The sequence below is a fragment of the Coregonus lavaretus genome (assembly GCF_964263955.1).
Source record: "Coregonus lavaretus genome assembly, chromosome: 20".
NCBI lineage: Eukaryota > Metazoa > Chordata > Actinopteri > Salmoniformes > Salmonidae > Coregonus > Coregonus lavaretus.
Window position 1 is genome coordinate 28,418,151 of NC_140007.1, and position 24,325 is coordinate 28,442,475.

Consider the following 24,325-nt stretch of genomic DNA (forward strand, 5'->3'; position numbering starts at 1 on the left):
TAAAACCTAACATTTCAGACTTCAACATAATGGCTGGTGTTTCTTGGGCTTTGGCTGGTGGTGACAGAGCTAAAAGCCAATACACAAGAGGTCTGACTCTAGTGCTGGACTGACTCACATGTCCACTGTCTGGGTAATATAATGTAATGCTACTGAGACAAGTGAGACACTGGTTCAAGATGATGTGGTCAGGGGCTTTTCTAGTAGCCTAAATTAGCCTGCCAGTAAAGGAGCATGACTATTACCAGTCATCAGCTGTAAAGAACAGTGATATACTCTGTAAACCAGACCACGTTAACGAGTGCTAAGCTTTAAGGTGAACAGGTGAACCACTCCACCCCCTCAACCATACCTCATAATCTCTATCCCAGTCACAATACTGGTCTGTCATTGACTAGGCTGCTGTAATGAGATTAAAGCTACTCCACTATGACTAGGCCTATGCCCTCAGAACCTTGTTCCACTGAGTGCACACAGCCTGGACACTCTCTCTCTCCCTGAGGGAGCCCTTTCACTCCACCCCACACTCCTCCAGACCACTTTAGCACCCCATGATGAAGTGTCCATGTCTGAAAATAGACCTACACCAGGGAGAGGTGTCCAAGCCACCTCCTGTTCCAGCCTTTAAAGCAGAGCTGGACAAAAGCCTGCACACCCAGTAGCTTTGATGTGTACACTAACCCAGCTCAATAACGAGAAGGAAATAAAAAACATTCCTCATTCAAAACAGCTCACACAGCATCCAACATGTCCTAGCTGGGGATCCAACCCTTTTAACAATACTGCGTTTGCATTTTAATATGTTTTTTTTTTTTCCTTTGAGAGCGGTGAAAATAATAAAGAATAGGCTGCAGGGTTGGGGTCAATTGCATTTCAATTACGGAAGCCTAAATTCAGAAAGTAAACCAAATTCACATTTTTCCCAATTAAAAAGCATTGAGGAGAATTGGAATTTCAGTGTACTTCCTGAATTGACTGGAATTTAAATGGAATTGACCCCAACCCTGATAGGCTGTAGTCAGGAACACCACACAGACTATCATGGTATTAATTCAAACTAGGCTAGCTATTTTGGGGGGATTAGCATTGTTTAAGAGGTATAGTGGCTTGCGAAAGTATTCACCCCCCTTGGCATTTTTCCTATTTTGTTGTCTTACAACCTGGAATTAAAATTGATTTTTGGGGGGGTTTCAGGGTTTGTATCATTTGATTTACACAACATGCCTACCACTTTGAAGATGCAAATCTTTTTTTTTTTGTGTGAAACAAACAAGAAATAAGCGTGCATAACTATTCACCCTCCCGAAGTCAATACTTTGTAGAGCCACCTTTTGCAGCAATTACAGCTGCAAGTCTCTTGGGGTATGTCTCTATAAGCTTGGCACATCTAGCCACTGGGATTTTTGCCCATTCTTCAGGGCAAAACTGCTCCAGATCCTGCAAGATGGATGGGTTCCGCTGGTGTACAGCAATCTTTAAGTCATACCACAGATTCTCAATTGAATTGAGGTCTGGGCTTTGACTAGGCCATTCCAAGACATTGAAATGTTACCCCTTAAACCACTCAAGTGTTGCTTTAGCAGTATGCTTAGGGTTATTGTCCTGCTGGAAGGTGAACCTCCGTCCCAGTCTCAAATCTCTGGAAGACTGAAACAGGTTTCCCTCAAGAATGTCCTTGTATTTAGCGCCATCAATCATTCCTTCAATTCTGACCAGTTTCCCCAGTCCCTGCCGATTAAAAACATCCCCACAGCATGATGCTGCCACCACCATGCTTCACTGTGGGGATGGTGTTCTCGGGGTGATGAGAGGTGTTGGGTTTGCGCCAGACATAGCGTTTTCCTTGATGGCCAAAAAGCTCCATTTTAGTCTCATCTGACCAGAGTACCTTCTTCCATATGTTTGGGGAGTCTTTGCTTATTTTTTTCTTTAAGCAATGGCTTTTTTCTGGCCACTCTTCCATAAAGCCCAACTCTGTGGAGTGTATGGCTTAAAGTGGTCCTATGGACAGATACTGTGGAGCTTTGCAGCTCCTTCAGGGTTATCTTTGGTCTCTTTGTTGCCTCTCTGATTAATGCCCTCCTTGCCTGGTCCGTGAGTTTTGGTGGGCGGCCCTCTCTTGGCAGGTTTGTTGTGGTGCCATATGCTTTCCATTTTTTTATAATGGATTTAATGGTGCTCCGTGGGATGTTCAAAGTTTTGGATATTCTTTTATAACCTAACCCTGATCTGTACTTCTCCACAACTTTGTCCCTGACCTGTTTGGAGAGCTCCTTGGTCTTCATGGTGACCCTTAGTGGTGTTGCAGACTCTGGGGCCTTTCAGAACAGGTGTATATATACTGAGATAATGTTACACTTAGATTGCACACAAGTGGACTTTATTTAACTAATTATGTGACTTCTGAAGGTAATTGGTTGCACCAGATCTTATTTAGGGGCTTCATAGCAAAGGGGGTGAATATATATGCACGTGCCACTTTTCCGTTATTTCTTTTTTAGAATATTGTGAAACAAGTTATTTTTTTCATTTCACTTCACCAATTTGGACTATTTTGTGCATGTCCATTACATGAAATCCAAATAAAAATCTATTTAAATACAGGTTGTAATGCAATAAAATAGGAAAAACGCCAAGGGGGGTGAATACTTTTGCAAGGCATTGTACAACAATTCTAGGTCTTATTCAACCCATAATGGCCTGGCTTGATTTTCAAGCCATCTACCAAGTATCAAATATGCTATGCTACGGGAAACAGGTTTTTAGTACCAAAGTGAGCTGTATTCGTACCAAATTGAGCTTCCCTTGTCCATCAACGAGGATCAGGTCCATCAAATAAAAGTTTATTGGTCGCCTACACAGATTTGCAGATGTTATCGCAGGTGCATCGAAATGCTTGTGTTTCTAGCTCCAATAGTCCATTAATACCTAACAATACAAAATACACACATAATCCAACAAGTAAAAATTAAGAAATTAAGAAATATCAGAACGAGCAATTTCAGAAAGAGAAATGTCAGAGTACGGAATATAAATATATACACTGAGTATACAAAACATTAAGAACACATGCTCTTTCCATGACAGACTGACCAGGTGAAAGCTATGATCCCTTATTGATGTCACTTGTTAAATCCACTTAAAATCAGTGTAGATGAAGGGGAGGAGACAGGTTAAAGATGTATTTTCAAGCCTTGAGCCACTTGAGACATGGATTGTGTATGTGTGCCATTCAGAGGATGAATGGGCAAGACAAAAGATTTATGTGCAACTCAATATTAGGAAGATGTTCCTACTGTTTGGTATACTCCGTGCATTCGGAAAGTATTCAGAACCATTGATTTTTCCACTTTGTTACGTTACAGCCTTATTCTAAAATGCATTAAATTGTTTTTCCCCCCTCATAAATCTACACACAATACCCCATAATGACAAAGCAAAAACAGGTTTTTAGAAATGTTTGCACATTTATTTAAAATAAAAACTGAAATATCACATTTACATAAGTATTCAGACCCTTTACTCAGTACTTTGTTGAAGCACCTTTGGCAGTGATTACAGCCTTGAGTCTTCTTCGGTATGACGCTACAAGCTTGGCACACCTGTATTTGGGGAGTTTCTCCCATTCTTCTCTGCAGATCCTCTCAAGCTCTGTCAGGTTGGATGGGGAGCGTTGCTGCACAGCTATTTTCAGGTCTGTCCAGAGATGTTTGATCGGGTTCAAGTCCGGGCTCTGGCTGGGCCACTCAAGGACATTCTGAGACTTGTTCCGAAGCCACTCCTGCGTTGTCTTGGCTGTGTGCTTAGGGTCATCGTCCTGTTGGAAGGTGAACCTTCGCCCCAGTCTGAAGTCCTGAGCGCTCTGGAGCAGGTTTTTAATCAAGGATCTCTGTACTTTGCTGTATCTTTCCCTCGATCCTGACTAGTCTCCCAGTCCCAGACACTGAAAAACATCCCCACAGCATGATGCTGCCACCACCATGCTTCACCCTAGGGATGGTGCCAGGTTTCCTCCAGACGTGACGCTTGGCATTCAGGCCAAAGAGTTCAATCTTGGTTTCATCAGACTAGAGAATCTGGTTTCTCATGGTCTGAGAGTCTTTAGGTGCCTTCTGGCAAACTCCATGTGCCTTTTACTGAGGAGTGGCTTCCGTCTGTCCACTCTACCATAAAGGCCTGATTGGTGGAGTGCTGCAGAGATAGTTGACTCCAATCAAGTTGTAGAAACATCTCAAGGATGATCAATGGAAACAGGATGCACCTGATCTCAATTTCCAGTCTCATAGCAAAGGGTCTGAATACTTATGTAAATAAGGTATTTCTGTTTTTATTTTTAATAAATTAGCAAACATTTCTACAAACCTGTTTTCCCTTTGTCATTATGAGGTATTGTGTCTAGATTGATGAGAAAAATAAATAATTTAATCAATTTTAGAATAAGGCTGTAATGTAAAACATTTAGGAAAATATCAAGGGGTCTGAATACTTTCCGAATACACTGTACGTCGTGTCTGAGCCGTTGAATTACGACTCCACTTTGTCCCTGTACGGTGGTTTTGCCTCCTATTGCCTTACGGAGGTCATAGCTGGTCTGTACACTAGGGCTGGGCGGTATACCGTATTTTACTATATACCGGTATTGATGCACGGACCGGTTTGAGTTTTTACTTTACCTTCTTTAATGGTATTTGTAAATGTTTGGTTTGTTAAATGTAATATGCAACTCCAGTACGTATAATGTTTGCTACTTGAGTCCTCTCTCCTTCTCCTACTGCTGCATATACAGTGGGGGAAAAAAAGTATTTAGTCAGCCACCAATTGTGCAAGTTCTCCCACTTAAAAAGATGAGAGAGGCCTGTAATTTTCATCATAGGTACACGTCAACTATGACAGACAGATTGAGGAAAAAAATCCAGAAAATCACATTGTAGGATTTTTTATGAATTTATTTGCAAATTATGGTGGAAAATAAGTATTTGGTCACCTACAAACAAGCAAGATTTCTGGCTCTCACAGACCTGTAACTTCTTCCTTAAGAGGCTCCTCTGTCCTCCACTCGTTACCTGTATTAATGGCACCTGTTTGAACTTGTTATCAGTATAAAAGACACCTGTCCACAACCACAAACAGTCACACTCCAAACTCCACTATGGCCAAGACCAAAGAGCTGTCAAAGGACACCAGAAACAAAATTGTAGACCTGCACCAGGCTGGGAAGACTGAATCTGCAATAGGTAAGCAGCTTGGTTTGAAGAAATCAACTGTGGGAGCAATTATTAGGAAATGGAAGACATACAAGACCACTGATAATCTCCCTCGATCTGGGGCTCCACGCAAGATCTCACCCCGTGGGGTCAAAATGATCACAAGAACGGTGAGCAAAAATCCCAGAACCACACGGGGGGACCTAGTGAATGACCTGCAGAGAGCTGGGACCAAAGTAACAAAGCCTACCATCAGTAACACACTACGCCGCCAGGGACTCAAATCCTGCAGTGACAGACGTGTCCCCCTGCTTAAGCCAGTACATGTGCAGCCGTCTGAAGTTTGCTAGAGTGCATTTGGATGATCCAGAAGAGGATTGGGAGAATGTCATATGGTCAGATGAAACCAAAATAGAACTTTTTGGTAAAAACTCAACTCGTCGTGTTTGGAGGACAAAGAATGCTGAGTTGCATCCAAAGAACACCATACCTACTGTGAAGCATGGGGGTGGAAACATCATGCTTTGGGGCTGTTTTTCTGCAAAGGGACCAGGACGACTGATCCGTGTAAAGGAAAGAATGAATGGGGCCATGTATCGTGAGATTTTGAGTGAAAACCTCCTTCCATCAGCAAGGGCATTGAAGATGAAACGTGGCTGGGTCTTTCAGCATGACAATGATCCCAAACACACCGCCCGGCCAACGAAGGAGTGGCTTCGTAAGAAGCATTTCAAGGTCCTGGAGTGGCCTAGCCAGTCTCCAGATCTCAACCCCATAGAAAATCTTTGGAGGGAGTTGAAAGTCCGTGTTGCCCAGCGACAGCCCCAAAACATCACTGCTCTAGAGGAGATCTGCATGGAGGAATGGGCCAAAATACCAGCAACAGTGTGTGAAAACCTTGTGAAGACTTACAGAAAAAGTTTTACCTGTGTCATTGCCAACAAAGGGTATATAACAAAGTATTGAGAAACTTTTGTTATTGACCAAATACTTATTTTCCATAATTTGCTAATAAATTCATTAAAAATCCTACAATGTGATTTTCTGGAGCAAAAAATTCTCATTTTGTCTGTCATAGTTGACGTGTACCTATGATGAAAATTACAGGCCTCTCTCATCTTTTTAAGTGGGAGAACTTGCACAATTGGTGGCTGACTAAATACTTTTTTTCCCCACTGTAACTACACTATTAGTTTGTGTATCTTACTGTCTGAACACTACTGTTTGCTAGTTTGTCTTTTTTTAGCAAGGTGTTGCTAAAATAATTTGTGTTAGCCGCTAATGCTAATCGCTAGTTAGCTGGCTAAATGTACTAAGAGTCAGAGCAAACGTAGCTAGTTAGCTAATACTGCCTGGTACCAGTGCTGGTATAGGCCTATATAAGTATGGTTGTGCAACGGTATCTTATCAGAGAGGAATAGGTGAAGCATGAATATGTTCGTTAGCTAGCTAGCTACATGAAGTAAGAAAACATGTAATGTAACATCTAATTAGGCAAACACTGACCAACACTTTGGTTCATACCCTGCCAATAATTCCTCACTGGCTTATTCATTCATTGTCATGTCAAACAATGTATTCAAGGTGCTGTCCACTATATTCCAACTATAGAATTAGAATAATCATTATATTTCCATGATTCCAACAGTTCACCAATTAACTAGGCCTAGATATTTTGCCCATACCATGCTGCGTGGCACAGTGTGGAAATTATGATAAAAGTGCAGGAAATGCAGAAATTTATGAAAATATATATATATTTTTAATATGTGTTGGATTTAACAGTATAAATGGAGAAGGTTCCATTGAAATCACTTATAATTTATGTGTTGCCACCCTAGGGTCATGAGATACTCAGAAAGAATATTTAGACCACTTATTATTCAAAAACAATAATAATTGTGATTTGATATTTTGTCCATATCGCCCAGCCCTACTGTACACATCCATGTTCCCAGTCACCATGCCATGGTTAAATGCGGTGGTTCGCGCTTTCAGTTTTGCGCGAATGCTGCCATCTATCCACAGTTTTTGGTTTGGATAAGTTCTAATGGTCACAGTGGGAACAACATCCTCTATGCACTTCCTGATGAACTCAGTCACAGAGTCAGTGTATACGTCGATACTATTCTCAGAGGCGACCCAGAATATTTCCCAGTCCGCGTGATCAAAACAATCTTGAAGCATAGATTCCGATTGGTTAGACCAACGTTGAACAGTCCTTACCACGGGTGCTTCCTGCTTAAGTTTCTGCCTATAGGTGGGAAGGCGCAGAATGGAGGCGTGATCCGATTTGCCGAAGGTAGGGTGGGGGAGAGCCTTGTAGCTGTCCCAGAAGGGAGAGTAGCAATGATCCAGAGTCGTGTAGCACGTGTAGCAAAGGAGATGTGTTGATAGAATTTCGGTAGCATTTTTCTCAGATTGACTGAGAAAGCTCAGCTGGTAGAGCACAGCGCTTGTAACGCCAAGGTAGTGGGTTCGATCCCCGGGACCACCCATACGTAAAAATGTATGCACGCATGACTGTAAGTCGCTTTGGATAAAAGCGTCTGCTAAATGGCATATTATTATTATTATTATTATTATTATTATTATAAAGTCCCAGCCTCAGGATATGCGGTTTCCAGTTTGCACAAGTCCAGTGTAGTTCATTGAGCCTTCGCGGTGTCGGCTTGGGGGGAATATACATGGCAGTGACGATGACCAAAGAAAAGTATCTCGGCACATAATGTGGTTGGCATTTGATGGTGAGGTATTCCAGATCGGGAGAACAAAAGGGACTTGAGTTCCAGTCCGCTACCACAATCACACCATGAGTTGTTAATCATGAAACATACCCCTCCACCTTTATTTTTCCCGGAGAGTTCTTTCTTGCTGTCTGCGCGATTGACGGAGAACCCCATGGAGTCCACGCAGACTATCTGAGGGTTAAGCTTTGCAGCACAACTCAGTTAGTGTTTCCCTGGACGCTTGTCGCTCACAGGCCCGATGTAAAATCCAGGGCAATATTTATAATCCTTTGGTTTGAAGACACAAGGAAGATTGCTGAGGAACGTTCTATTTCTATCAGCCTTCTGCCACAACATAGGGCCTAGATTTGGTAGAACAGACCAAGACGTTATCTCGCAGTCTTATCTGTTATTCAGAGCACATACAGGGCTCCTGAGCTCCTGGTCATCTCAGTCACAGAGCCTGTCACTAGCAGTGACGTGTCCTGCGCTTGGGTGAGCCTGGTGATTTGGTTCTATTGTCATTCTGCCCAGGGAAGAACCAAGATTGCGTGAGAGAGAAAAGGGATTGAGTGGGTGAAATTGAACATGACAGAGTATTCTGCAGTGATGTTGACCTCCACTCTGTTTGGCCAACAAATAGTGATGGGGGGAACCTGATACAGTTACATATCGCAATATTATTTTGGACGATGTTATATAGATATTTTGACAATATAATTATTATTTTTGCTAGGAAGCGTTAGTCGACTCTACCTGCGCCAAACATGTTTATCACTTTTATTTCCATAACTGATCAAAAATGTTTTGTCATGCCCTCCCCTCTCTCTGCAGCAGACATGAGCAATATGTTCCCAGTTAGCACACATACGTCTGCCCAACATTGGCACGATGTATACAGGATACTAATCTGGATGATGCCGTTAAGACAGCGTTTGCTCATTGGCAAGACGTCTTGCAGATGTATTTAGAATGCCTACATCGTTTATACATCGGCCAGACATCAACATTGTATTCTGATGTCTCGCCGACATTTTCCCAATGTGCAAACCATCTCCAAACTACATATTCCCCACATAATTTGATATGTTGGCTAAAGGTGTGCGTGTTATCTGGGTTTGGAACATCAAATCGCAAAATTGAATCGTGAGAATCGCAATACATATCGTATCGGCACCAAAGTATCGTGATAATATTGTATCGCAAGGTCCCTGGCAATTCCCAACACTACCAACAAAGCAGGGCCACATCAACAACGTTGTCCCATAACAGAGAGAGAAGGTAAGGATGTTTAGGCTTAACATTTGTCAGCATGCAATCCAGAGGCTACATGTTCTCAATGCCATTGCAAATTGGCTCATTCACCTCCTCCCATCTACTGCGCAATCTTTCTCATTTATTCAACAGTCACCACAACGGACCAACAGAGCAAAGCCAAAATTAGTGTCAAACTGACACACTGGAAATAGGCCAATGTCTTATGAACAAAAACACCACACTCTCCAGTCTTAGCCATTGCCCCATACAGCTGAATGAGCTCATCACATTTCAACACAAAAAACCCTGCCCTTACTGACAGTGAGAGTGATTGCCAATTTGCCAGGCATTCAAAAGCACAGAGAACAGTCAGAGAGCTAGGCACAAACCGGTATTGCTGCAAATAAAAGCTTGACCCTTTTTATTCCCCTCTAATCAGGGACTGATTTAGATCTGGTACACCAGGTGGGTGCAATTAATTATCAGGTAGAACTGAAAACCAGCAGGCTCCGGACCTCGTAGGGTAAGAGTTGAATACCCCTGCCCCAATCTAATCTTGCACAGGAAGTCTGATACCCAAATCACCATACTGATGCATGTCCAGCTTCAGCTCCTCTTTATGGCAGGGAGAAAACAGTCAGACACACTGTGACATCAACAAGTAAAAGACAAACACCATCTTCTCAAAATAGCATAGCAGCAGCAAACACTTTTGTAGTGATGGGGAGAGGGAAATCGATAGTTACATAACGGGATACTATTTTTGACGATATATCGTATTGTTTTGACAATATCGCAATATTATTTTTGCGCTGATTGGCTGTACCTGCACCAAAACATCATAGCTTGTTCTCAATCTTCTTTTTAAATAGGGAGCTACTTTGTTTTCAGCACTTTTATTTCTCTGACTGATCAAACTCGTTTTCTCATGTTCGCTCGTCTCTCTGTAGCAGACTTATGGTAAGCAATATGTATGGAACATCGAATCGCAATGAAATCACAGTATTGAATCGCAATACATATAGAATCGTGAGAATTGCAATACATATCGTCCTGTACAAAAATGAATTTGTTGCAGCAAACTTCCCACAAGTTTGTGGCAAACTTGCTGCAAACTAAATAGTGTGCCACAAAATAATGCCAGAAGTTTGTAAATGTTTGCCACTAGTGGTGAATCTGCAGCAAATCTTTGGCAACCATAATATTTATTGCGCTAGTGGCAAACAGTTTACCAGAAGCCGTTTCTGGGGAACACGAGTTCCAAGACCAGTCACCGGTGACGACCAATCAAGGGGATTAGAAAAATGTGTTGGAAAATGGAAACCAAGCCATCTATCTAGCTACCTACCAAAGTTGTCCAGTGAGCGTTTAACTTTTAACATTTTAAAATTGTGTTAGCTAATTGATGCCTAGTTAGCAATGTCATGTTTTATGGGATAGAGAGAAACACATTTTGTTGATACCAGTTTCAATATGTCAGTGTCACTGACTGGCTAGCGCTTAGCTAGCTGGCTAACATTAGCGATCATATTTTTGCACAATTTAATGTGATTTTTTATTTTACTAGGCAAGTCAGTTAAGAACAAATTCTTATTTACAATGACGGCCTACACCGGCCAAACCCGGACGACGTTGGGCCAATTGTGCGCCGCCCTATGGGACTCCCAATCACGGCCGGTTGTGATACAGCCTGGAATCGAACCAGGGGGTCTGTAGTGACGCCTCAAGCACTGAGATTATGCCTTAGACCGCTGCGACACTCGGGAGCCCTGAGCTACCTAACTAATGATTTTCCTAAACACTTACATTTTTAGGTGAATACGTTGCTGTCTTTTAATACCAATATGCATGTCAATATGCTAGTGTCACTGTTCAGTAGCATCTTAGCTAGCACAACAGCTAAGGTAGCAACAATATGAGCTGACTTGACATCAATGCAAAACTTCACTTTTGCAGATGGATACACTTCCCCTATCCATGGTGTTGAAAGACGTTGTATTGGAAGGAGGACGCATCAACACACTGGAAAGATGTTTGTGGTGCACTCACTCATAACACTTTTGAGTGAATTGTCTTCAAGCTTGATAAAGTAATCAAATGCATGTATTGTTCTCATAAATGTAGCCCATTCTTTGTAACAATTAGATCTTTCATTGCTTTAAACTAGTAGCTAGCTCATCTTGATCATGTGTTGTTCCTCCTCTCTTTCTAAAAGCAATCAGTTACAAGGCAAAAAGACAGATTGAGGCCTTTAATCAAACTGAGGACAGAAATGTGTGCACCAGGTCAAGGCTTCGTGCATGCATGGCTTTGAGATGTAAGTTAACAATTATTCATTTTGGAAAAATAATTTGAATTGCCATATTAGGCATAACTCAATTTTATGTTGCTTTTCTTTCACTCAAGCCTTATACACCTGAGTCAGGAAGAAGAGACAACTAGTAGACAACTGTCTCTTAATGATGAAGTCCCCAGTCTATATTGAATATCATAATGAGTTGATTAGTTTGAATCAATTGTGTTGAGGGCTTGGCTGGAGAAAAATCGTATATACTGTGGCCACACATTTAACGGTAGATTTCATAGGCCTAAGTCCCAGTTTATATAGGATTTATTTCCTTGCTGAAAAATACACTGCTCAAAAAAATAAAGGGAACACTAAAATAACACATCCTAGATCTGAATGAATGAAATAATCTTATTAAATACTTTTTTCTTTACATAGTTGAATGTGCTGACAACAAAATCACACAAAAATTATCAATGGAAATCAAATTTATCAACCCATGGAGGTCTGGATTTGGAGTCACCCTCAAAATTAAAAGTGGAAAACCACACTAAAGGCTGATCCAACTTTGATGTAATGTCCTTAAAACAAGTCAAAATGAGGCTCAGTAGTGTGTGTGGCCTCCACGTGCCTGTATGACCTCCCTACAACGCCTGGGCATGCTCCTGATGAGGTGGCGGATGGTCTCCTGAGGGATCTCCTCCCAGACCTGGACTAAAGCATCCGCCAACTCCTGGACAGTCTGTGGTACAACGTGGCGTTGGTGGATGGAGCGAGACATGATGTCCCAGATGTGCTATATTGGATTCAGGTCTGGGGAACGGGCGGGCCAGTCCATAGCATCAATGCCTTCCTCTTGCAGGAACTGCTGACACACTCCAGCCACATGAGGTCTAGCATTGTCTTGCATTAAGAGGAACCCAGGGCCAACCCCACCAGCATATGGTCTCACAAGGGGTCTGAGGATCTCATCTCGGTACCTAATGGCAGTCAGGCTACCTCTGGCGAGCACATGGAGGGCTGTGCGGCCCCCCAAAGAAATGCCACCCCACACCATGACTGATCCACCGCCAAACCGGTCATGCTGGAGGATGTTGCAGGCAGCAGAACGTTCTCCACGGCGTCTCCAGACTCTGTCACGTCTGTCACGTGCTCAGTGTGAACCTGCTTTCATCTGTGAAGAGCACAGGGCGCCAGTGGCGAATTTGCCAATCTTGGTGTTCTCTGGCAAATGCCAAACGTCCTGCACGGTGTTGGGCTGTAAGCACAACCCCCACCTGTGGACGTCGGGCCCTCATACCACCCTCATGGAGTCTGTTTCTGACCGTGGGGGTTGTGGCCTGCTGGAGGTCATTTTGCAGGGCTCTGGCAGTGCTCCTCCTGCTCCTCCTTGCACAAAGGCGGAGGTAGCAGTCCTGCTGCTGGGTTGTTGCCCTCCTACGGCCTCCTCCACGTCTCCTGATGTACTGGCCTGTCTCCTGGTAGCGCCTCCATGCTCTGGACACTACGCTGACAGACACAGCAAACCTTCTTGCCACAGCTCGCATTGATGTGCCATCCTGGATGAGCTGCACTACCTGAGCCACTTGTGTGGGTTGTAGACTCCGTCTCATGCTACCACTAGAGTGAAAGCACCGCCAGCATTCAAAAATGACCAAAACATCAGCCAGGAAGCATAGGAACTGAGAAGTGGTCTGTGGTCACCACCTGCAAACCAGTCCTTTATTGGGGGTGTCTTGCTAATTGCCTATAATTTCCACCTGTTGTCTATTCCATTTGCACAACAGCATGTGAAATGTATTGTCAATCAGTGTTGCTTCCTAAGTGGACAGTTTGATTTCACAGAAGTGTGATTGACTTGGAGTTACATTGTGTGGTTTAAGTGTTCCCTTTATTTTTTTGAGCAGTGTATATAGAATGCCAGTTTCAGTGAGAAGCATAGCAACATCAAGGGAACTTTGTAACAGCTAATTTTGTTTTTTGATCGTTTCAGTGCATGCATTCAACAAGCTTTGGATGAAGGACTGCCACAGGGCCGCCATCTCCAATGTTCACTCAAAAAGGCAATAGTTCTGAACTGGGTTCAATTTAGTTTTTGTTGTTTTAATTATTTAATGTTAATTATCTTTTAAACGTCCATTGGTTGAAAGATATTGCTCAGTTATCACTTGGCTCATGTAAATTCTGTATATGCCCGTTTAAACATCCTAAGGTCAACATCCCCATAGTGTTCACATTTGTGACTAGTTTCAGGAAACTAGGTGTATGTCGCATGTCACTACTTCACATGAGCAGCACTTGAACGTAAACATGTATTTTTTATTTTTTTATATATTCCATCCATAAATACGAATACAATTGTTAGATTACGAGCCTAGTTGGTTTAGCCATTGGAAAAAGACAGGAACCTTCCCACTAGCCATGATTGGCAGAGATAATGTGTGGGCTGGACATGCCGGAAGATGAGTTTGGATTGGTCTGCCATGTAGCACGCTTCTGTCTACAACGTGAGCTGTTCAGTATGTGTTGACAGTCCTTTCTACCATGCCGTTTTTTAAATATATAACGTTAGCCATCGAGAACTACAAAAGTTTTGCTACTTTTCTCAACAACATTGATGCCCTGAAATTAGCAGGCTTTCGACAGATCAGTAGGAAAAAGTGATAGCTACTTTCTGCACACGCCACGGTCAGTGTGAACCGGAGTGACTTGACACAAAGCTGGCCAAACAAGATGTAGCTACAAACAAAACAGAGTTAATTGGTTCCAGTCTGCCGTGAAGCGTTCATGTATAAGGGTAAGAGTCTAGCTACATTCTCCAGATATAAGTTTCAAATTGTCAGAAAGTCATTTTTATTGCAAGTTAAAGCATACTGTTAGCTAGCAAACGTTAGCTTGCTGGCTCGCTAGCTAACGTAACGTGTATGATCTGTGTAGTAATATTATTTGAATCAGAAAACCATTTGCATTGCTAGTTATAGCCGAATGTTAGCTAGTTAAAATTGAACCTAGTTTGTTAGCTTTAGCTACCTGAAGATTCATACTACAGCTCTGGATAAGAGCGTCTGCTAAATGACGTAAGTGTAAATGTAAATGTATGACAATGTTTGTATTGGTAGTAGTATGAGTTGGGGTTATGCCAGTTCATTGTTTAGCTAGCTAGCTAGCTAGCTACATGTCTAAACAAAAGACTCCACTTCGGCCAGATTATTACATGACCCATCAAATTAGCAGGTGTGTCTGGGGGTGATTACGGCCATCAATTGTATTTCATGAACATGTGTACATGTCTAGACAATAGTGACCAATCCATTTAGCTAGATATGGGTGAGGGGTGGTTATAGCATTTCCTTCACAGGACCCATCAATTTAGACAAGTGTGTCGGGTAAGCGTAATCTAATAACGATAAAATATTTTTACCTGGACACTTTGTTTTTGCTATTATGCAAGTACTATCACTGTACCGTTTACACCTGCTGTATCCTGTGCATGTGACAAATAAACTTAGATTTTATTTGATATAGCATGTGTTTACCACATGGCCTCATGTGAATCCTTAAAGAGATAGGTGGGACTAAGGCTTAAGAGGGTGTGAACAATGCTGAATGGATGTAGACAAAGAAGAGCTCTCCAGTAGGTGTACCAAAACATTCAAGGGCCATTTTCTCAAAAGTGAAGTTACATGTCCCCCCCACATTCTGAAATTGCATTTTTGTCCCCCCCAGGTTTATCATTGGAATGTGATACAAAAGGGGCAAACGTGTGCTTTAGGACCATGCGGACACCTCCGAGCGGTCGGGTAGGCTGTTTGGAGTGTTTATCCAACTGGAGAAAAAATATATAAATAATAATGTCCCCCCCACTTCTAAAACCAAAGTTGCGCCCGTGTAGATACATTTCAACTAACTCACAGTAACCAAAAACCTGATCTAATTTGCATATTCGCACTGAGTTTGCAGAAAACAGTATGTTCGCCACAAGTTTCTCAGAATTGTTTGCCAGAAGTTCACAGGTCGCCGCAAATTTGCCACAAAAATAATTTGCATGTGAAGATATGTGCTTGCAGCAAATTGCCCAAAGGTTTGCCACAACTGGTTGCCAGAAGCCTGTTTTTTTCGGTAAGGGGTATCGGACCCGAAGTATCGTGAGGTCCCTGGGAATTCCCAGCCCTCACTGATTGATGTTAATTCTATCACATGATGAGATCCTTGTGAGATGTAATGCCAAATTAGTCTAACCACTGTAAAAAGTGAAGACAAATTACACAGAATGAAGGGCTGGCAGCCATTCAGCACCGACTTGGAATGACACCCACAGTCAGCATGTGTCCTCACAAGCACACAGTGTGGTTGTGACCAACTACAAGGACTGTCTGATTCTGATACTATTTTCTGACTCGAACAAGGGACATTAGTGTAGTAATAGTCCAGAAGTCATCCGAGCTTAATTTGAGTATTTCCACTTATTCATTTGCTTAGCAAGGATGTCAGAGGCTTGACAGTTGTTGAAGCCCCATCCAGGAACTTATATTGTGCCTGTACTGCTGTCCCGTCGATAGGCACTCACTGCTGACAGGTCCTGAAAAGTCTATTGCAACGTCTATTGAATGACTGACAGTGATCATTTCCAAGCAGAGAACTTGAAGGTAAACATAACATGGGTTCCATTCCATTCATACTCTTATTTACACAGTCATACTCCTGAGAAATGGTACCATTATCAATGCTGGTTTCATTTCTTTACAGTCAGCAGTATTAATTATGCAAGGTGACTAACATGAAGAAAATCTCTCGTTGCTCTTCTTCCACTAGCTAAAACGTCTGTTGGCATGCGAGGCCATGCAACAATCAGCCTTGCACTACTAGCTTGCGAGCAGACGTATCCAGCACAAAAATACATAGTGGGCTGTTACAAATAATGAATATGATGCAAATTATCTAGCTAGTCCACGTAGCTAGCCAGTCCAAGTCAAAGCAGAGATGGTTAACTAACGTTAGTCAAGCTAGCAATCTATCTTACCTGGACAAATGTTTCAAGATTTGCTTTTTGATTATTCCTGCCATTGCGGTGTTGGGGAGAATAAGATAGCTAGCTAAGTCGTTTATTTGTAGCTAGCTTATAAGCATCTTCGCTTCACATTCCACGCCCTCTTCAGTGAAATGCCCAACTGGCTGCCTTCTCTCATTCATTACGATTGCACAGTCATTTCTGTATAAATGCATTTTCCCATAAGACATAGCGAGCAAAAAAAACATGCTGGCTGGGTTGAAGTGCCTGGGTCACAAATATTGCATTCTAGCGCCTCCTGCTGAATTTATAACGAAGAGCTAGGTATACAAAATGACAGCAGTGTTGTCCAGAGATGAAAACATTAACGACCACACAGAGAGAACTTTGCTTTTTCGTTTAATAGACCGCAATACAATAAATTCAAAGCCAATAGTAACAGCTCATAAAATTGTAAAAAAGCAACTGCTGACAAAATGTGTCATTGACTGGTACTGCCAACTGAAAATAAAAACAAAATAAAATGGGAGACCTTATAATACACCTCTAGGTGAATGATAAAACACATTCAACAACCTTTTCATAAATTCCCGTTTTGTCTTTGGACGTTCCAAGACACCAAAATAACAATGATGAGCAGGGAAATGAGAATAAGCAGAGGGAACATTATAAAATCTGTAGCATAATAAAAATGAAATCCATCCAGGGAAAATGGATAGGAGTACAGCAAAGGCAAGATAACCAAAACAGTATTATGTAAAAAGAAGTCCAAGAAACAGTTGTAGAGTGGGGAGGGATTTGCCAAAAGGTTAGTTCCACAGGATCAGTAAAGCTCCTCACCTTCAAATCTACTTAGTAATAGTAGTAGGACGCAAAGTTACCAATAATTATACGATCAAATAGCTACATGTGAGCGACTGTGGCACTTGTCAGCGTCTTCATTCAATATTTGCGACCACCTTATTCAACCATAGATTACCCTAATCAAACCGATTTTAGGGGAGAAGTGAGAAGAAAAGATTTACTAATCATGTAGAACAAACCCATAGTGTGTGTTTGAGGGAGTCGGGAGAGTTTATCGGTCTGGCCGTGCCATCATTGGCCTCATCATCATTGGGTGACCGGGAGGTCGCATCATGTGATGTCCAGGCATCATCTGCATTCGGCCACCCATTGGAGGTCGCATACCTGAGAATGTAGAAACGAAAGCGTTTACAGGTGGTGGTTTCAATAATTTTCATTTTTTCAGATTATAGTATTTAGTTTAAGATAGTGGTATGTTTCCGCAACAATATTGGCAAACTGAAGCATACAGACTCAAACAAGTGAAGAGTATGTATATCACAGAAAAAAAGAGTTTGAGGTTATCCTACCTGGTCCACCCATCATTCCAGGTGGGGGTGGTCCCATTCCGCCCATCATGGGCATCATTGGAGGACCACCCATCTGGGGTGTTGGTAGCATCCCTGGACGTGGGGGGCCATCTATTGGTGACACATTAACAACAATAACCACCAGGAAACTCAGACCATTAGTAGCTAAATATATTACAACTAATTTTTGTAAATTAGTTGTAAGATTTGCTTTCCAAGAGAGGAATTTTGGTTGCTCTTGGATGTGATCGTTGCATCCTAACAAATGTATACTGAACAAAAATAAGCGCAACATGCAACAATTTCAAAGATTTTACTGAGTTACAGTTGATAAGGAAATCAGTGAATTGAAATAAACTCATTAGGCCCTAATCTATGGATTTCACGACAGGGCAAGGGCGCAGCCATGGGTGGGCTGGCCCAGTCAATCAAAATGAGTATCCCCCACGAAAGGGCTTCATTACAGAAGCGAAATACTGCGCAGCACCCCCACCTCAGACAATGTGGAGGTCCTGGGCTGCCGTGGTTACACGTGGTCTGCGGTTGCGAGGCCGATTGGACGTACTGCCAAATTCTCTAAAACGACGTTGGAGGCAGCTTATGGTAGAGAAATGAATATTCAAGTCTCTGGCAACAGCTCTGGTGGACATTCTTGAGTCAGCATGCTAATTGCACGCTCCCTCAAAACTTGAGACATTGTGGCATTGTGTTGTATGACAAAACTGCACATTTTAGAGTGGCCTTTTGTCCCCAGCACAAGGTGCACCTGTGTAATGATAATGCTGTTTAATCAGCTTCCTGATATGCCACACCTGTCAGGTGGATGTCTTATCTTGGCAAAGGAAAAATGCTCACTAACAGGAATGTAAACAAATGTGCACAAAATTTGAGAAGCTTTTTGTGCATGTGGAAAATTTCTGGGATCTTTTATTTCAGCTCATGAAACATGTGACCAACACTTTACATGTTGCGTTTATATTTTTGTTCAGTATACATGGCGCTAGTGCACTTACTGAGGTTTGGTGGAGGGATCATGGCACCCCCTGGAGGTGGGGCTCCTGGGAATGGTGTTGGGGGCATCTTCCCTTGTTGGAAGGCAGCGGCTAAGAGAAACACAATGACAAAGTTAGAGCTCCTAACATATTAGCCTTCAGGCCCCGTTTACCTAGGACGGTATTGGCTTAACACGTCAAGGTAATAAGGACAGGTCTAAGTCCTTTTTTGTGTGTTACTCACTTGTTTTGTCAATGAGGCTCTGTGCTTGTTCTTCCATCCATTTCTGGTAATAGTCTTTTACATTTTCTTTGTGTTTGCGGCCACTGCAGTGCGTTTTCCTCACAGAGGGCTACCAAACACAGAACATTCATCAATGTTGACCTACATTCCTTACATACAATAGGGCTATAGAAAAAAAAAAAAAGAAATCATACCACATTCAACTTCAAGACAGAATCAACCACATGCAATCAGGAAACACTTCTACTAGCAATGTTGTGCAGACTTACCGAGTCATGAGTAAGGTAGGTGTCGCAGTAATCACAATAAAACCTGATGATAAACAGACATATTGAGCGTTAGATCAACTTGATCTGTGTAGGCAGAACTAGAGAGTATACAAACATCAATGCATCTGGGTAGAATAGTCAGACTAAATGTATCAGCGCCCCATAATGGAACTCAATCAATCTGGGAACAAAACAGACATGCTATGAATGATGCTACTGCTGCTGGCTGATGGTTAACACTTCCTTCCCAGCCAACAGAGGGTTTCCTATGGGAGAATGCTATTCATTGACTACAGCTCAGCGTTCAACACCATAGTGCCCTCAAAGCTCATCACTAAGCTAAGGACCCTGGGACTAAACACCTCCCTCTGCAACTGGATCCTGGACTTCCTGACGGGCCGCTCCCAGGTGGTAAGGGTAGGTAACAACACATCTGCCACACTGATCCTAAACACGGGGGCCCCTCAGGGGTGAGTGCTCAGTCCCCTCTTTACTCCCTGTTCACTGATGACTGCATGGCCAGGCACGACTAACACAATCATTAAGTTTGCCGACGACACAACAGTGGTAGGCCTGATCACCGACAACACAGCCTATAGGGAGGTCGTCAGAGACCTGGCCGTGTGGTGCCAGGATAACAACCTCTCCCTCAACGTGATCAAGACAAAGGAGATGATTGTGGACTACACGAAAAGAAGGACCGAGCATGCCCCCATTCTCATCGACGGGGCTGTAGTGGAGCAGGTTGAGAGCTTCAAGTTCCTTGGTGTCCACATCACCAACAAACTAACATGGTCCAAACACACCAAGACAGTCGAGGAGGGCATGACAAAGCCTAATCCCCCTCAGGAGACTGAAAAGATTTGGCATGGGTCCTCAGATCCTCAAAAAGTTATACATCCTGACTGGTTGCATCACTGCCTGGTATGGCAACTGCTCAGCCTCCGACCACAAGGCACTACAGAGGGTATTGTGTCCGGCCCAGTACATCACTGGGGACAAGCTTCCTGCCATCCAGGACCTCTATACCAGGCGGTGTCAGAGGAAGGCCCTAAAAATTGTCAGACTCCAGCCTCCCTAGTCAAACTGTTCTCTCTGCTACCGCACGGCAAGTGGTACCGGAGTGCCAAGTCTAGGTCCAAAATGCTTCTTAACAGCTTCTACCCCCAAGCCATAAGACTCCTGAACAGCTAATCAAATGGCTACCCAGACTATTTGCATTGTTCCCCCCCACCCCCTCTTTTACACTGCTGTTACTGTTTATTATCTATGCATAGTCACTTTAACTCTACCTACATGTACATATTACCTCAATTACCTCGACTAACCTGTGCCCCCGCACATTGACTCCGTACCAGTACCCCCTGTATATTTAAATTTTTGTCATTTAGCAGACGCTCTTATCCAGAGCGACTTACAGTTAGTGAGTGCATACATTTTCATACTGGCCCCCCGTGGGAAACAAACCCACAACCCTGGCGTTGCAAGCACCATGCTCTACCAACTGAGCTACACCCAGTCCCAGTCCCAGTCCCTGCCGCCGAAGAGGAATACATCGAACAGACTCTGGTGACTGTCGCTGGGAAGAGCTCGGGGCGGATGAAGAAGGGGGGAAGCGGGAAGAGAAATAAAAAGAGCTACTTGGGTGCACCGGAGTCCAGTGGTAGAAAATGGGAACAGAAACAAGTCCAGATAAAGACTTTGGAAGGAGAGTTTTCGGTGACGATGTGGGCATCGGATGACAAGAAGGACATTGACCATGACACTATGGTGGAGGAGCACGTCATTGGGGATAATTCCCCTCCCGATTACTCAGAGTACATGACAGGGAAGAAGCTCCCGCCCGGGGGCATCCCAGGGATCGACCTGTCAGACCCCAAACAGCTGGCAGAGTTCGCTAGGTGAGTTACAGAGACATGTTCATTTGTCAGTCACTCCAGGATCACATTTTTTGTGTGCAAAATCAACTATTCCCTGCATATAAGCTGGTAGAGCACGGCGCTTGTAACGCCAAGGTAGTGGGTTCGATCCCCGGGACCACCCATACACAAATGTATGCACGCATGACTGTAAGTCGCTTTGGATAAAAGCGTCTGCTAAATGGCATATTATATTATATCATATCATGCGAAGGCTTGCAAATTTGACCAATCACCGCACTATTTCAGCATTAAACAGTCAGATCATCTCAATATTATTGCATAAAACTGTCCCATATGTTTTTGCGCGATATTCACAATAATTATTTTATGAGTGTTTGTCCGCTTGTGCTGTGCACCTTTTCATTTACACCAGAGATCTGTGTATGTCAAGATGCTCACGTCTCCGCCCTAACAATGGGAGTCGTTGTCCCAAAGGCTGGAAGGCAGGCGACAAGCTTAGGTCCAAAATAAGTCCATAGAAACTGGATTATTTTGAATAGATTTTGGCAAGAGTGAAACCTCTCCTTCATCTCTTCCTCTCTGCTACACGCACCAAGCCCCTCCCCCTGCCACTCACAACAACAAAGATGAGAGATCACTTCTTCCTGAGTTTTAACTCGCTATTTGCATTTGAGGTTTGGTCCAACAGAATCGGTCATATGTACACCGAAACACATTGAGACATGTTTTTACTGTAATAGAGGAGAACTTAACTTTTCTAACGATACCCTTATATCTCAACTGCTTAAATTGTGCGCAGAGCAGACGCTACTAAAACGGGAGTTCAATTAACATTGATTCTGGAAAATGTATGCTCAATTTGTCATGCGTGGCATTGGGGTACCACTAGCAGCATTTTAGCCAAAGACTGTTATACTAGCTGTCTAGTATGTGTTTTATAAATGTGCAATAAGCATAAAACACTTATAAGGAATTGACAATTCATTCTCATTCTGAGAATTTATTTCAACATCTGAACAAAGTGGACAGGCTAGCATGCTGTTCAAACAGTTGGGGATGGATAGAAGGGTGTGTTCATAACAATCCAACTGCTCTGCCTTCTTAGCTAGCAAATAGATCCAAGTTGGCTAAACTCGAAATATAAATATTAGCTAGCTACTCACTAGCATTTGTAAAGTGGTTATCCCACTGGTTATAGGGTGAACGCACCAATTTGTGAGCCGCTCTGGCTAAGAGCGTCTGCTAAATGACGATAATGTGCCCTTGAGCAAGGCACTTAACCCTAATTGCTCCTGTAAGTCGCTCTGGATAAGAGCGTCTGCTAAATGACTAAAATGTAAAATGTAAATGTACTGTTATTTTACTGCAGCTCTTTATTTTTCATTTTTAGTTATCCATTCTTTACTTAATATTCTTACAACTACATTGTTGGTTAAGGGCTTGTAAGCATTTCACTGTAAGGTCTACCTACACCTGTTGTATTCGGCTCATGTGACAAATAACATTTGATTTGATTTTCACTAGTTACCACAGCCAAAGTCAAAATTGGCTATATCGTAAAAACTAAAACACGCTTTTTGGTTTTAATAATAAAATAACATGCCATTTAGCAGACGCTTTTATCCAATGCGACTTAGTCATGTGTGCATACATTTTTACGTATGGGTGGTCCCGGGGATCGAACCCACTACCCTGGCGTTACAAGCGCCATGCTCTACCAATTGAGTTAGAGGACCAGTTTTGTTCTAAGGTTAGGCATTAGATTAGCAGTGTGGTTAACATTACGTTTAAAATCACATTGTAAGAAGAGATCACTCTAGTATCCCTGCACATTGTAAATATGGTAATTGTTGGGTTTAGTGCTTGAAAAAAGGCATTTCGCCGTACTTCTGCACGTGACATTAACTTGAAAACTTGAAATTGTAGAAATAGGCGGGGTCTGTGACTTTGTGGCTGTGGTAACTAATGACGACTCCAACAAAGGTCGCTGAAATCTCTAGCTGAGGCTGGTTAAATTAGCTAGCCAACTAACTTCGATTAAATCTACATGTTCAGTCTTCATTAAGGCCAAATACCTTCAAAAGAGAATACATATTCTACTGAGAGACAAAAGATAAATACTTACTTCGGCATTTTGAGCAGCCTTGCTAACAACCACTGAGCAATATGTTAAAAACGTCACTTTACCGGAAGCCTAAGTAAACGACGACTCTTTTCAAGGAAAGAGGAGGTGCGTCATAATGAGGGGCCTCGTAATAACTGCAGCGCCACCACCCCCACTACAGGTGTTGCAAATAATGCAAACTATACCAGCAGGGACTGACTGAATCAACAATGTTTTATACATTGTATTACACATTACTGTATTGGCCATTTGGGATTATCTTGTGAATGCTGCGTGCATTTGTAATAAATCATTTTCCAGTTCAAAACAATCCTGAAATCTACAATATAGGCGGGTGGGTTAGTAAATTCACTCTGGCAATCTTTTCAGATATCAGAGGACTCTGGATTGAAGGTACCAGAGCGCAAAAACAATTGCAGAATTTCTGAACGACCTTGAACCCGGTTGTTATGAAATGTGTAAGTAAACATCGGCAAAAAAATGGAAATAAATTGGTGCCAGTTACACAGTTAGTCATTAACCCTCGCAATAACATGAAAACCATATAACCAGCTCTGATAGGGCAAGTACAATGGCCTAGACAGCTGGCTTCTGTCCTCCTCTGGGTACATTGACTTCAATACAAAACCTAGGAGGCTGAAGGTTCTCACTCCCTTCCATAGACTTTCACAGTAATTATGACAACTTCCGGAGGACGTCCTCCAACCTATCAAAGCTCTTGCAGCATGAACTGACATGTTGTCAAATCAAAGAATCAGATAATTAATCTAGTACTGAAAGCATAAGCTACAGCTAGCTAGCACCGCAGTGCATAACATTTGGTGAGTAGTTCTCTCAAAGAGAGAGAAAGACAATAGTTGAACAGTTTCAAACAAACTAATTTATAAAAAATGAAGGAGAAGCAAGAGAGATAGAGGTGTTCGTCTTTTTTTCAGTTTCACTTACTTAGCTAGC

General features: G+C 42.6%; 2 protein-coding genes across 2 annotated transcripts in view; both read right to left on the reverse strand.

Moving 5' to 3' along the window:
• The window catches only part of LOC311147534 (bridge-like lipid transfer protein family member 3A), a gene marked incomplete at its 5' end in the record, with an annotated part of 47,393 nt that extends 30,852 nt beyond the window's left edge, over positions 1 to 16,541 (reverse strand). The window contains one exon of the mRNA XM_084184284.1: positions 16,498 to 16,541. Coding sequence (XP_084040410.1) covers positions 16,498 to 16,541 — 44 coding nt within the window. The remainder of the gene's footprint in view (positions 1 to 16,497) is intronic.
• Positions 16,542 to 16,867: 326 nt separating this feature from the next.
• On the reverse strand, positions 16,868 to 23,446 carry LOC311147788 (U1 small nuclear ribonucleoprotein C-like). Its single transcript, XM_084184568.1, has 6 exons — positions 23,372 to 23,446; positions 19,364 to 19,406; positions 19,095 to 19,203; positions 18,872 to 18,961; positions 17,859 to 17,969; positions 16,868 to 17,673 (listed from the first exon to the last, which is right to left on the reverse strand). Exons 1-6 carry the CDS (start codon positions 23,377 to 23,379, stop codon positions 17,561 to 17,563), a joined length of 474 nt encoding a protein of 157 aa, XP_084040694.1. The 5' UTR covers positions 23,380 to 23,446; the 3' UTR covers positions 16,868 to 17,560.
• Positions 23,447 to 24,325: the final 879 nt, after the last annotated feature.

Bases quoted from the DNA above. Each gene is read 5' to 3' on its own strand.
- LOC311147788 (XM_084184568.1), bottom strand. The intron at 18,962-19,094 runs GTGAGTAACACA...TGTTTCTCTTAG, and splicing joins GAGCCTCATTGACAAAACAA to CCGCTGCCTTCCAACAAGGG. The intron at 17,970-18,871 runs GTAAGTGCACTA...TGTCACCAATAG, and splicing joins GATCCCTCCACCAAACCTCA to ATGGCCCCCCACGTCCAGGG.